This window comes from Sphaeramia orbicularis, chromosome 19 (assembly GCF_902148855.1).
Source record: "Sphaeramia orbicularis chromosome 19, fSphaOr1.1, whole genome shotgun sequence".
Taxonomy (NCBI): Eukaryota; Metazoa; Chordata; class Actinopteri; order Kurtiformes; family Apogonidae; genus Sphaeramia; species Sphaeramia orbicularis.
Window position 1 is genome coordinate 35,760,832 of NC_043975.1, and position 13,784 is coordinate 35,774,615.

General features: G+C 36.6%; 1 protein-coding gene across 2 annotated transcripts; it reads left to right on the forward strand.

Annotated features, from left to right (window-relative positions):
• The first annotated feature begins 108 nt into the window (after positions 1–108).
• LOC115439303 (gap junction delta-3 protein-like) lies at positions 109–5,675 on the forward strand. 2 transcript variants are annotated; one of them, XM_030163128.1, is made up of 3 exons: positions 109–126; positions 433–735; positions 3,443–5,675. In XM_030163128.1, exon 3 carries the CDS (start codon positions 3,657–3,659, stop codon positions 4,521–4,523), a length of 867 nt encoding a protein of 288 aa, XP_030018988.1. In that variant the 5' UTR covers positions 109–126; positions 433–735; positions 3,443–3,656; the 3' UTR covers positions 4,524–5,675. The 2 variants fall into 2 exon arrangements, with proteins under 2 accessions (XP_030018988.1, XP_030018987.1); XM_030163127.1 differs by lacking the exon at positions 109–126 and having other exon boundaries at positions 225–735.
• The last annotated feature ends 8,109 nt before the right edge of the window (positions 5,676–13,784 follow it).

Consider the following 13,784-nt stretch of genomic DNA (forward strand, 5'->3'; position numbering starts at 1 on the left):
GTTTGCTTCAGGGCCTCTGCAGAGTCTGAGCAAGTTTCTCAAGTAATGAAAGTGCATATTTATGGGAGGAGCATCAGATACTACACAGACTGAATGCATTGTCAGGTAGTTTGAAGATCTGAATGGGTAAGTAATGTGTTATTTTCGCCTCTGTGAATGTAGACAATTCAAGTCTTGGTTTTTATTAATTTAAGCACTGATATGGAGTATTTAGATGAAAACATGACAGCAAAGACATTTTCTTATCTAATACTGGAAGAATTCAAGGTTATAGAAGTACATGGAGGCAATCAAAATCTCTGTGCTATAAAGAAATTGACCTTTACCCTCAGTATGTTTGGGTTTTCACTGCCTAGTCTTTCTTATGGGACAAATAAATACCTGATCCTTTCCATGCATTCCTACTCTTCTCATGCTTTTCATTGTAACCAGGAAAAGTGGTGATTCAGCTGCAAAATGGATCCTTCCTGCCATTTAGGAAGCTCTTTGAAATGCTCATCAAGACCGGCTTTTGGGTAAACAGGAGTCGTGTCTGGGACCCTTGATGGGCACAGATTAGGACGTAACAGGAATTTCCTAAACCGCTGCCGCCCTCTTGATTCGTAAAACTGAAGCTAAACTCACTCACATGCCGTTTGAAGAGAGAGTAAGAGGAGAAGAGGATGGATAAAAGGCTTTCAGAGCACAGGATTTTAACCCCAGCTGTTCTTCACTTCATCAGAGGACATGTCTAAGGTAGGAGACAACCTGAGGATCTGATTTTAATACTGAAACTGGCTGCAAAGATCTGACTTTATACACGTGCTGGTCCTGAAGTAGATGAGGCGCTTTAGTTTATCTCACTGTCATTTGACTACAATGCTTGATCTGTTTGGCAGGTAAGGCTAGTTCAACCTGAAAGTACACCTGAACAAGCGGCAGCATGCAGGTGGCAACGGTCCGAACCTTAAAATGGAGTTTAAGAGTCTGGAGCATCAGGGGACGTGTCAGATTAACACGGTCAAACTATCATTGGATATGCATTAACATTTAACTTTATAAACTTTATTTCCAAAGAAGTTGAGGTTAAAATACAACAAAGACTACATTTCTGTTCGTTTGTTCCAACCTTTAGTTAACAGTTTTTCAAGGTTTTAGCTAAAATATAAGCCTTTTTTTATTTTAAAGCCTGAAAGAGATTCAAATGTTGGTATACAAACATATTTATTTACTCTCCTTTTTATTACACTTTCTAATCCTTTGGGAGCTGAAGACACTAACTTTTGCAAGTAGAATAGTTCTTCCTTCCTTCATTCCTGCAGATTACATAACTTGAGTTTCAGATTTAATACAGATAAGCTATTCCTCAGTAAGAAAAGTTTATTTATGAAGCGCTTTTCACAGATAAAACTCACAAAATCCTGTACATAAAATGGGTGCAATAAAACAACATAAGAATAATTTCATAAAATAAATAGAAAGGATAAATTCATCAACCAAAAGTTTTCCTAAATAACGTCTTGAGCTGCTTTTTACCACAGTCCACCACACAGAGGGACAGGGGCAGGTCCTTCCTCCTTTGCATAACCCAGTTGGAAAAGGAGGCTGTTTTTTTTGTTTTTTTTTTTGTTTTGTTTTGTTTTTTCCTGATAAACAGCATGATTTTCATCAACCATTTAACCTGGACATTCCTATTTTTGGGGGAAGGGACTGAAAATCTCTTAATGTTAGCATACTCCACCCTGCTGTAGCGTAGGTGAATCAGATCCAAAATCGCCAAACAGCAGGAGCTGAAACCGGGGACAGAATCCTCAAATGGGTTATTATGAAGGTGGAGTTGTAAAAGGAACAGGGGTTCACTTATTTATTTATTTTTATAACCTCCTCTACACAGAAGTGACTGATAGACCCTTTTTTTTTTTTTTTTTTACCAGGAAACACATGAGAGGCATATCTTATTTATCATGCATGTTCCTTTATTTCTTACTCTGCCGTCTTTTTATAATAATATATTTTAACAATATAGTACTTTTGATCAAATGATAAACTGAGGCATAATACTGTTAAAATTTCACTTATTTTTAAGAAATTTCATGTTTTTCGTGGAAGTTCAGGTGATTCACATTTTTTGGTGAAAGGATAGTTTGTAAATGTAAAGACGTTCATAATGTAATTTTAGTTTTTTGTGCTAAAACAAAGAAAATTTTTTATTGATTGATTGATTGAAATCTTTATTTCGAACATGTAGACAGTGAAATCAAAACAAAAATCAACCAACAAAATATCAGTACTGGTACATAAAAGGTTCAGAAGCATATAAAAGAGGGGAAAAAAAGAATAATAACAATAAAATAAATGAAATGAAATTATACATGCTCAAAAAGGAGTAGGAAGAAGTAAAAACTTATATACTCCTACCCCTGATCTCTGTTCCTTATGATCACTATATAGCAATTATAATTTTATATGAATATCAATATAATAATAATAATAACAATAATGATATAACAATATCACACATCCTTATTCCTATATACACTAATATAATTATACCCATTTACAAATTATCCTACCACATATTAATAACAGATATTAATAAAAACTAAAAAAACAAAAACACATACATAATATAAATACATATAATATTCTATATTGTCCTATATAGTAATATATTCATATATCCGTATTTAACCCTTTCATGCATAGTGGTCACTACAGTGGACAGTTATTCTACAGCTGTTCTTTTGTATATTCATGGATTTTATTGTTTTAGTTTCATATCAGCCAACACAGTGGATCATCCCATACACTGACGTTCATGCCGTTACTGTAACTTTACTGTTCTTGATAAACCTCATCTTCACTCACATGTTTTAGTGTAAATTAATTGCTTGTTATTATTATTAGACTGTATTTAACAGGGGTTTTTTTTAAGCTAAAAGTTGTTGTTTTTTTGCGTATTATCTCCATAAAGTGATTAATAACTAGTGTTAGTGTATGTTAAAATGTGACCTCTGAAAACATCAGATTAGCAGCATTTAAAAAAAAAAAAATCGTTCATAGTTTTCACACGGTATGCCAGTAAATACATGTTTATTTGCTTCAAAAATTAAACGTGTGGTGTCCAGCTGGGTGGACATTTTTGCAACTCCATGAAAAATAGGTTCATAACAAAATGTTCAATCGCATAGTTTTTTTTCATGGCCAAAGAGGAATAAAAACACTTAGGAAAAACATCTTGGTTAGGTTCTCATAATGCATGCATGAAAGGGTTAAACTAGATTTGGAATTGATGTGGGGGGGGGTTTGCAATTCTTTTATTCAGGCCTCTGAACTAAATGAGTTTCCCGTCCGTGCATTAGGGGTTTTCTTTATTTCTAGGTCTGACAGTGTTTGATTTTTCTTCATTGTGTCAGTTTGCTGTGATTTCCTGTGGTGTAATCAGGTTTCATTTTTATTTCAGGCTGTTGGACTGTGAACCCTATACCCTCTTAAAGGACATAAACCCCAGGACAACCTTCTGATTGGTCTGTTGAGTTTCACTTTGAGCCATGATTCGAAGGTTATCACATACTTTTTAGTTTCTTTTAAGACCCAGAGTCAGTATTTGCTCTGAGGGACACAGTGCTGAGTACATCCCCACATTCTCCAGTGGACCTTCCTATACTGCTGCCATCATGGGTGAGTGGGGCTTCCTCGGCGGACTCTTCGATAACCTCCAGGCTCACTCGCCGATGCTTGGGCGTTTCTGGCTCTTGCTCATGCTCGTCTTTAGGATCCTGATCCTGGGAACTGTGGCCAGTGACCTGTTTGAGGATGAACAGGAGGAGTTCGCCTGTAACACCCTCCAGCCGGGATGCAAACAGGTGTGTTACGACATGGCCTTCCCCATCTCCCAGTACAGGTTCTGGGTGTTTCACATCGTCCTCATCGCCACGCCGTCCATGCTGTTCCTCATGTACGCCATGCACCACCACAACAAGAAGGACAGTCGCTCCAAATCCAGCCACAGCAGCAGCCAGGTGTACAGAGAAGAACTTCACATTCGGAGGCTCTACGTCATCAACGTGGCCTTCCGTTTGGTGGCGGAGGTAGGGTTCCTGGTGGGCCAGTGGTTGCTCTACGGGTTCAAGGTGGAGGCCCAGTTCCCCTGCAGTCGCTTCCCTTGCCCCTACACCGTCGACTGCTTCACCTCACGCCCTGCAGAGAAGACAGTCTTCCTCTGTTTTTACTTCATCGTAGGACTGATCGCAGCCCTTTCCAGCTTAGCGGAGCTTTTCTACAGCTCTGCCAAATGGTTTTGTTCCAACCAGGAGGCCCCGGAGCGCTCCTGCGTCTGCCAGAACCTCGACAACCACAAGCACGAAGAGGTGGCGTTAACACTGGAGGAGAAGCCCCAAGGAAAGACGCTTTCGGAGAGTGTACCCAGCAGTCTGAGGTTAAAGAGGGGATCCCTGAGGAGCAGCGCCAGCAGGAAGATGTCCAGCATCGGCTCCAAACCCAGGTCCGGGAGGTTTGTAAGCACCAAGACCCTCATGGTGTGAGACCACGCTTACCTAAGCATTCTACACACACCACCGCTTCTGTCGTGATTAGACTTTGGATTTTGGATACTATTTTACTTCAAGTATTTCACTGTTAATGAACGTTTTTTTTAATTTTTATAATTAGAACATCTTAAGGAAGTTCTTGATAGGGTCATAAGACCAGGAAATGACACACCAGATGGTTTTGATAAGACTCACTCAAGACGTTGTTGACTTGTTTGGTCTGACTAATCATTACAGACCATAAACAGTAGAAGAGAGGAAAGGGAAAAAAACACTGGATTATACTTGAACTTGTTTAACAGCTACTTCAAACTCCCGCTGGTCTGTACAATCCAGTCCACGCCTCTGAGGATAGACCAAAGCACTTTGATTAATGGAGTTTTAAAAGACACATTTGCACAAACCTTAGTGGTTTTGATCTAGTAAAAATAGTTCTAGGCTTTTCAGGATTAAAAATTCTAATTGTTTTAAATGTTTTATTTCTGGAATATATGTCAGATTCTGACCAAAAATTAATAATTTTAAACCACAAGTAACATCTAATTTCTTTAGCTCTCAGGAAAAAAAAAATCAGATATTAAATGTACAAAACATTCTGATTTGACATTTATCATGATAGTTATTGATGACTGACAAGTGTCCCAATACATTTGTCCATATAGTGTCCATTGTTTAAGATGCATTATCAGTCTGAATGTGAATTAATACAAGTCACTTAAAACCAGTGTCACTGTTGAATCTTCCCGCTGGTCTGAGTTCAGTTTATTTCGAATATGCAACAAAATAAACAAACTAATCCTACTTTAGTCCTTAGAAATAGAACAGACTGACAAAAAACATGAAAAACTTCTACATATACATGAAAACAAAATATAATTCAAGTCCTTATCAGTTCCTTTGAATCCTGATCAGATTTCTCTGTTGAAAAGTATGAGTGATTGATTTAGTGCTGCTAGTTTTCAGCAATGTAGCAGCGTTACCAGTTTGACATCGTTGTTTCGTGATGAAAGTGTCGGGTAAACACACCAGCATGAATAAAAGGTATTGATCTGAAGTGTATGATTCCTATGATTAGACAGAACCAGAAACCATGATCTCATCCCTGGTTCTGAGTCATTAATGAGTTTGGGTTGGACTTTCCTTCCTGAAAAGAATAGCAGAAAATCTAGATGAAAATCCATGTACTTAGAACATATGAGGCCTTTATTAATGACTAATCAACATATTAGGTGATTGATTAAACATGATCCAAGGTGTTAGTTATGTTCATAAACTGAACCTCACAGTGAATCCCATTAGGTTTTTCCTCAAAGTCATTGTAGTCGTATTAATTATAATGAAAACTGCTCATTTTGAATAAATTAGCTGTTTTTCTGTTTTTTTTAATTACTGAGTTTCACTGTGATCAAAAGTCCTGGTTTTATTGTGTTTCTGCTCTCACATGATCCTGACTGGACACAGACTTTTGTGAGGTTTTTTTAATTCTATTTTATTGAACCTTAACAGATTTCATTGTGAATCATGTTAGTGTTTCTACTTGAGTGTCATGTTTGTGTTGTTTTTGAACTGCACTGATCCTTTTCATGACTTGACTCCAGTTATGTTGAGAATGTCGTCATCACACGTGTGTATGTTATGTCAGAAACAGGCTCGGCAGTTTTTTGTGCCTTTACCGTCGCTCCCAGTGGGTCATCGTATTTGAGCGGTTAAAGGCGCCAACCATAAACTGCAACACCCCTGGTGGGAGGACTCATCTGGGTGACATTCGTCCTCTCTGTCTCTGCGCTTGTTTGTCTGAAGTCACATGTACACAGGGCGCCGTAAAGAAATGATTGTTAAAGCAGTTTGAGTTCATCTGCTCACAGTCATATTAATCATTCTTATTGAACTGTTTTGGTTTTTTTTTTAACACAAATGTATTTTCACGTTCACAGAGGGAACTTTTCCATGATTTTGTAACAGCACTAACAGATTTGTGTAACATGTTAATTGAGTTTTTTCTTGAAAAACCCACGAGACTTAATAAAATAAGGACAATATTTTTTATAAATAAATATTTTCTAATCTGTCGTTGCTTCTTTCTGTTCATTTTTTCTCAGTTTGATCTATGAAATAATAATTTGACCATCAAATACTATCAGTCAAACCCAGAGGAATCATTTACAGTCAAAGGTCTCAGAGCGTGTGTGTGTGTGTGTGTGTGTGTGTGTCAGCACAATTCTGACAGATTGAGCTGTTTTTACCAGGCCAGTGTGGTACCTACAGTTGAGGAACAGTCCCATCTCCACATTAAATATCAGCAAGTTGACAGGACCAATATTTTTTAGAGATATCAGTCATTTTGGAAAACAATCACAGAAGCACAATACCACGCTGCATGATGGGAAATGAAGTTCAAAACATGAACGTCGCATATACCAGCTTCACTCCGTGCAAGTAGCCCTGGCGACGGACTGTAGAATGGGGCGGGACCTGCTGCATGACAGGAAATGTTGACCAAAAGTACAGTACCATGTTGCATGATGGGAAATAAAGTTAAAAACAGGAACGATGCATTTACTGACACAGTTCCGACATATCGTATTAACATTGGCGCCTACAGCCATATGGCCTGAGTGTACTGAGTGACATTTGAGAGAGAGAGAGAGAGAGAGAGGTAAGGTACACCCTGGTACTTACAGAGAACTCCCCCCAACCCCCACCCCACCACCACCACTACGCCAGTCTTACAAATTATTCACCCCCCACCCCGTCCGTGCACTTCCTGTGTACCTCACAGTTTCACTATACAGACGCACCTGGGTGTTAATACTGTAGATTAATTGTCGTTTACATTTTAAAGAATGACTCACCAAACACTTTTTATGTCACAACTAATAAAATATAGACTCCCATCTTTTCCCAAAAGTCTGCTCTCCCCTCATGAAAACTACCACATCTACTACCTGTGGTTCCCCATGGGTCACATGTCAATAATTCAAATAAATTGCAGGTCTTCAGCTTTTCAGCCTTATCAGATATGACCTGTTTGGACGTTCAGAGGCTCCATAATGAACATGGAAACACTGTCACCTTCATCTATTCATTTACCAGTAAAACCAGTGGAGTTAGATAAATAAACGTCATTTACACACTAATTTTTATGTTCAGTTATTGATACACTTTGCTGAAAAAGTCACTTTTTCTTCCGTTTTCTCTATTTTGATACAAAAACCTTTAAATATGCGATGAATTTTTACCTGATCTTCACTAAAAATGCACCAAAAAGAACAGAAGATAATATTACTAGGAAAGGTTAAATACACTGAAAACTGTATTTGGAAGTTGCCCCAAAAACAGTTGTTGGAGTTTAAGGGTTAAATAAAGGTTTGATTATATGAGCGCTTACAGGTAGGTGAAATAGTGGGATTAAAGTGCTGGTCTGGGTCATGTGACTGAAACGTCAGCGTTGCCACAGTTTGTTACTGTAGTTTCTGCAGGAAGTGCAGTTATTTTCAGTGGCTTTATAAAGGGAGACAACAGATGAATCTGAGGCTTCATCACATAATTAATGACAGATGCAGTTTTTGCAGTAATCAAATATGTGAAAATGAATTCATCCACAGACATTTTGGTTGAAGCTGCTTCAGGCCTTCACTGTGGTCCTCATACTCCTGTGTCTCCACCTGCTGGTAAAAGGTCAACACTACAACACAGAGGCATGACTTCAATATTAACTTTAAAAACTCCAACTATCTCCTGCATTTACAGTTTCAGCCGTGTCAGTGTGGTGGGTCGTCACTCTGTGTATTTGTCACAGATCAGGGTCGTATTAAGGACTTCAGTTCCATCAGTTCCTGGTGTCTGTCACTCACAATAAGGGGATAAGTAAGTAAAGTAAGTCCATTTTATTTATAGAGCACTTTTTATACACAGGGAGTCTCAAAGTACTTTACAGTGCAAGACATTTAAAATACAGTTTGAAATACAATTTAAAATACAGTTAAAATACAATAAATACATTACGTGCAATCGGTTTGTAACAGCCCTGAGGCTTTGTATTCCACACTTTCCTTTTTTAGGTTTTTGTCTGAGTCATCAAATTCTTAATTTCTAGTTACGTTTTTTCTGTTTCCTGGAAAATCTGAAAAAAATGAATCAGGCAATTATTTTAGGAAGGTGATGATATATCTCACCTTCAAAACTCTACTTATACAGTAGCTGAAAGCAAACCAGTCTAGTGATCATTTTTGATTACTGACATTTTAATGTTTTTGTTTGTTTTTTTGTTTTGTTACCTGCTGAGGAACTACAGATGCAATTTAGCATTTTAGCTATAATCCAGCATATTTACATCTGATGTTTTTTAAATCCAAATGTACATTAATGCACATATAAACACACACACACACACACACACACACACACACACACTGTACAGGGTGGGGAAGCAAAATTTACAATGAACATTTAGTTGTTTTTTCTCCGCAGGCACTACGTCAATTGTTTTGAAACCAAACGTATACTGATGTCATAATCATACCTAACACTATTATCCATACCTTTTCAGAAACTTTTGCCCATATGAGTAATCAGGAAAGCAAACGTCAAGGAGTGTGTGATTTGCTGAATGCACTCGTCACACCAAAGGAGATTTCAAAAATAGTTGGAGTGTCCATAAAGACTGTTTATAATGGAAAGAAGAGAATGACTATGAGCAAAACTATTACGAGAAAGTCTGGAAGTGGAGGAAGCGACAATAAACGTACCAAAGCTTTTATTAAAGCTCTCAAATCTAAAATCCTAAAGGATCCAACCAAATCCATGAGAAAAATGGCAATTGAACTTGAGGTAGACAACAAGACCGTTAGAAATGCAGTAAAATATGATTTGAAAATTTAAATTCTCATGACTTTCAATAAACTAATTGGTCATACACTGTCTTTCAATCCCTGCCTCAAAATACTGTAAATTTTGCTTCTCCACCCTGTATATGTACATATATGTATATGAAGGACTGAAAAATGATGTATATGACACTGGCTGTTTCTTGAATTTATGATATTAGACCCTTCTTTCTTGCCTGTAAATGACAGTTTTTCTAAAATCCATGTTAAATGTTTATAAAGGAGCTTTACTGGGACACACTGATTCCCTTTGTTTCTCTATGTCAGAATTTTGACTCAGGTGAACATGTTAAAGAAACATTGACAGCACTAGCATTTTTATTATGTGTTTGCAATCTGCAGCTTATATTTACTAATTTTCTTAGAGGTATGAACATTGAGCCTAGTAAAGAATAAACCTATGTATTAAGCAAAGGAAGTGGAATTTATCTAATTATTAGTTTGTAAAAAGGGGGTGGGGGTCTATAAGTTATATTTCTTCCCACTCCTTTTCAAACACCGAAAATTTGGTTTGTCCGTCTAATATTGTTCTTTGTTATTTAATGATTTTATGTGCTCAAAATAAACTGAGCTAACCAACATTTCAAAGCCCATCAACTATGATTAGAATCAGTGTCACATGTTCCTGCCACTGTGTCTTGTACCTGTGGTTGTTTCTGTAGGACCCAACAGCACCCACCATCATGTCTGGGTTCTGCCCCTTTTTAACTGGGTTTCATTTCAGAATATCTGGATGGAATCACCCACCATCTTCACTTACACCACCCAAACAATGAAAAAAAAAAAAAAAAAAAAAAAAAATCAAGCTGCAAATGGAGGAAATGAAGCTCCACTGGATTTGTCCTCCTGGACCAAAGTCCTGCAGAACTTCTCTGTCTGCATGTTTTGTCCAACCTTAATGTGAAGCTTTAGTTGAACAAGAAAACCTCGGAGAGTTTCAAAATGAATGTCTGGTGATTTTTACCAGTCACCACTATGAATTAAATTCAAATAAAGAAAATATTAAATAAATACATAAAAAAACATTGATATGATATGACAGAAGCTGTGAGATACATTTGTATGAGCTGAAACTTAAAACAATCATTTAGTGGTTATGATGTGTGAAGAGTTGTTTTTACTGACACTGTATCTGACAAACAGCAGTGACAAAAACTATTAGAGCTTTTTAGAGGTTTCATCTGTTTTCTTTTTTTGTTGTTGTTTTGTTTTTTTAATTGGCCATTAAAATACTCATAAAACAAATGAAATATCTACAAAGTCACCATTGTGCTCTATAAACTAAAGCCATCATTAGGAGATTTAGGTCATTTTCTGTCTAAAAAAACCAAACTAAGCCTATTTTACTGTCAATGTCGCACAATCACATTTATTATTTTATTTATTTATTAGACCTTTATTTAAGTCCCATTGAAATCAAGATCTCTTTTACAAAGGTGACCTGGCCAAGAGGTCAGCAGCACACACCATGAAAGAAAGCAGGGCCTGTATTCCTAAAGATTCTGAGAATCCTCTCACAGAGCTCCTAACTTTACCTCAAAACTCCTAGCAAGGAGTCTTAGCTCAGGAGTGATTCCAGAACACTCTCAGAAAACTCTGAGCAAGGAATGGACAGAAACTCCTATCTTAGTGAGGAGGTGTGGTTGACCCCGTTGCTAGGTATGAGTCATCATTTCAAAAGCTGTGATTGGTTGATCCTAAAAGCTAGAAAAAACTATACTTTTGGTGATAATGGCCAAGGGATGGACCCTCAAATCGATAAACTTAATCATAGAATCTGATCTTATGAAGACTGTGTAATTGTAAATAATATTTCACATAAAAGAAAATCTGTTCAATGAACAGTAAGCTATACTTTAAAATTATCCGACAAATGTGTGAAAAAACTCAGGCCCACTGGCACAGGATTCACAGAGTGATAGTTCTATTTATTTGCTCATATTAATTGGCACACTGTAAAAAAAAAATCTGTAATTTAACAGAATTTTTCTGTTTATTTTACAGATTTTTCCTGTATTTTTAAGACACAGGAAAATATCTATGAAATGATAAAAAAAAAATAGACTGTGATTTTACATGTCAAATGTAAAACCACACAAAAAAAACTGTAACTGTGAATAACCATAAAATTTCCATTTTTTAAAAGATTTTTTTTTTCCACAGACAAATACAGTTAAAATACATTTGCAAATGTATCATAATTTCACAAATATTTATTTTCTATTCTTGAGATTAAACTTCATTTAAAGTTTAATACTGTGAAAAAAAAATTAGATAAAATTACTGATAATTAACCGTAAAAGAAGTATTTGTTCTGTAAGTTTAACAAGACTTGTTTGTTAATTGACAAATATCTTGTGTAATTACAGGAGGTTTCACAACAAAAATGTTGAATAAATGTATTTTTGTGAATGTATAACATGTATAAGCACTGAGAAACTGTCCAAATACAGTTTTTATCAGTGGATTGTACAACTTAGTCTCATTGAAAATTATTTATACATATATTTATAGGTAATTTGATTGTTTTAATACATGTAAATATTCTTTATTAAACATTAAAAAGTCAAAAAAATATGCAAAATCCCATGCAAAGTTAGGGCAAAAAGCTGTATTTTAATTATGGAAAATTACTGTATTTTTATGAGATGGTTATTTTCTGTTATTTAACAGTATTTTTTCGGCACCCCTGCTGCTGGAATAACACAATTTATTTTACTGTTTTTTTTTTTTTTGTTTGTTATGTTTTTTTTTTACAGTGCAATCTGTAGTGTTTAATTAATTCACTGTCATCGACTGTTTGCAGAATATCCCTCCTGCCTCTTCCGTCGGCCATTTTGTCCTCTGCTTAAGGAGCTCCTAAGCCCCTTAAAAGTCCTCTTCCCTGCTCTGAACAGATCTCACCTTAGGAGCTCTCTTAAGGGCTAGGACTCTTTAGGAATAGCTTTTATTTTTACTAGGATCTACTCTTCATTTTTAGGGGAAATTCTAAGAAAACATCATGATTCTAAGAATTTTCTTAGAATTTGGACAACTTTTTGGAGCAACTCTTTGCACTAAGAATCTTTAGGAATACGGGCCCAGGTTTGACACACAGGAAGGAACAAGAAATTAAAACAAACAGTAATATTGTAATCCACATTAACATGTAAGATTTAAAAAAATATATATTCCAAGGCACACTGTAGGATTTGTGTAAAAATAAAATGCCTTTATTTCTCCATGGCAATCATTAAAATACAGCCAACGCGTTACGAACTCTGGTCTTCATCAGGGCTTTTTTCAGCAGTGAGATCCACACCTTCACACAACCACTTTAATCAACTGGAGGAGGGAGGTGTGAGGGGGGAGAAAGAGAGAAAAAAAAACAACTCCCACTTCTAAAGTTCGGTCTTATTATTAGTGCCACATGTTCAAATACAGTATACTTTAAAATCTTGGTTAATTCATGTTTTCATGCTAATTCATTATCAGTCCCACATAATAAAACACCCCTTATGAAATATCACTTTACAAAAAGGAAAGAGGTCCACGTCTCCACTGAGGCCTGGATGTTTTGGTGTTTGCAGTTCTATAATCCAGAAAGTCTCCCGTTTTTTACATACTCTTTTTACACGGTCCCCTCCTCTGAAGTCCTATTCTACAACTTCCAGAACAACCACTTCCAGTGTGTTGGCGTTTCCATGTCCCACCTCCGTACAGTGGGATGCCACAGTATAATCAGCATTTCTCATATGGATGGTGTTTTTATGCTCCACCAGTCGATCTTTGTTTGTCCGACGTAGAAACAGCCACATGTACACTCCAATCTGTAAACCACATGTGTGGTGTTACAGTCGGCAAAAGTTCTCATTTTGTAAATGTGAGATGTTGTTGTGTTTTGGAATATGTCTGTTTTTCACATTATCACAGTGGTTAATATTGTTGGTAATACTGTATTAACAGAAAAGTTAGACAGTTGGACGTTCCTTCCCAGCAGCAGCTGAACTCCTTGTGTGATGGTTGTCAGGTCAGACTGTGGTTAAACTGATGATGACAGAAGAGTCCTGGGACACAGATTCTGTTGGATGTACGAGGCCTGTCCTGCTCATGAAGTAAATATTCAAGTTAAAAGTGGATAAAAACAGGAGGAGTTAGAGCTCAGAGCGACCATCTGCACGATTCATGAACATTATGAATAAAATGTTTGGAGGCAAAAAAATAAAAAAAGGTCAGTATTTTCAGATCTCTCAAGTGTTCTTATAATTTTGGCCACTACTGTATGTGTGGGACTGACTGAAGATCTGCAAAAAAAGTAGAACCCACAGATTCTGATTCTGAAACAATTTAGAACCCCTCATGTGAACAAATCATCTTCTACTTCTACTTC

Coding starts and splice junctions, on each gene's coding strand:
- LOC115439303 (XM_030163128.1), top strand. CDS start 3,657: ATGGGTGAGTGGGGCTTCCTCGGCGGACTCTTCGATAACCTCCAGGCT.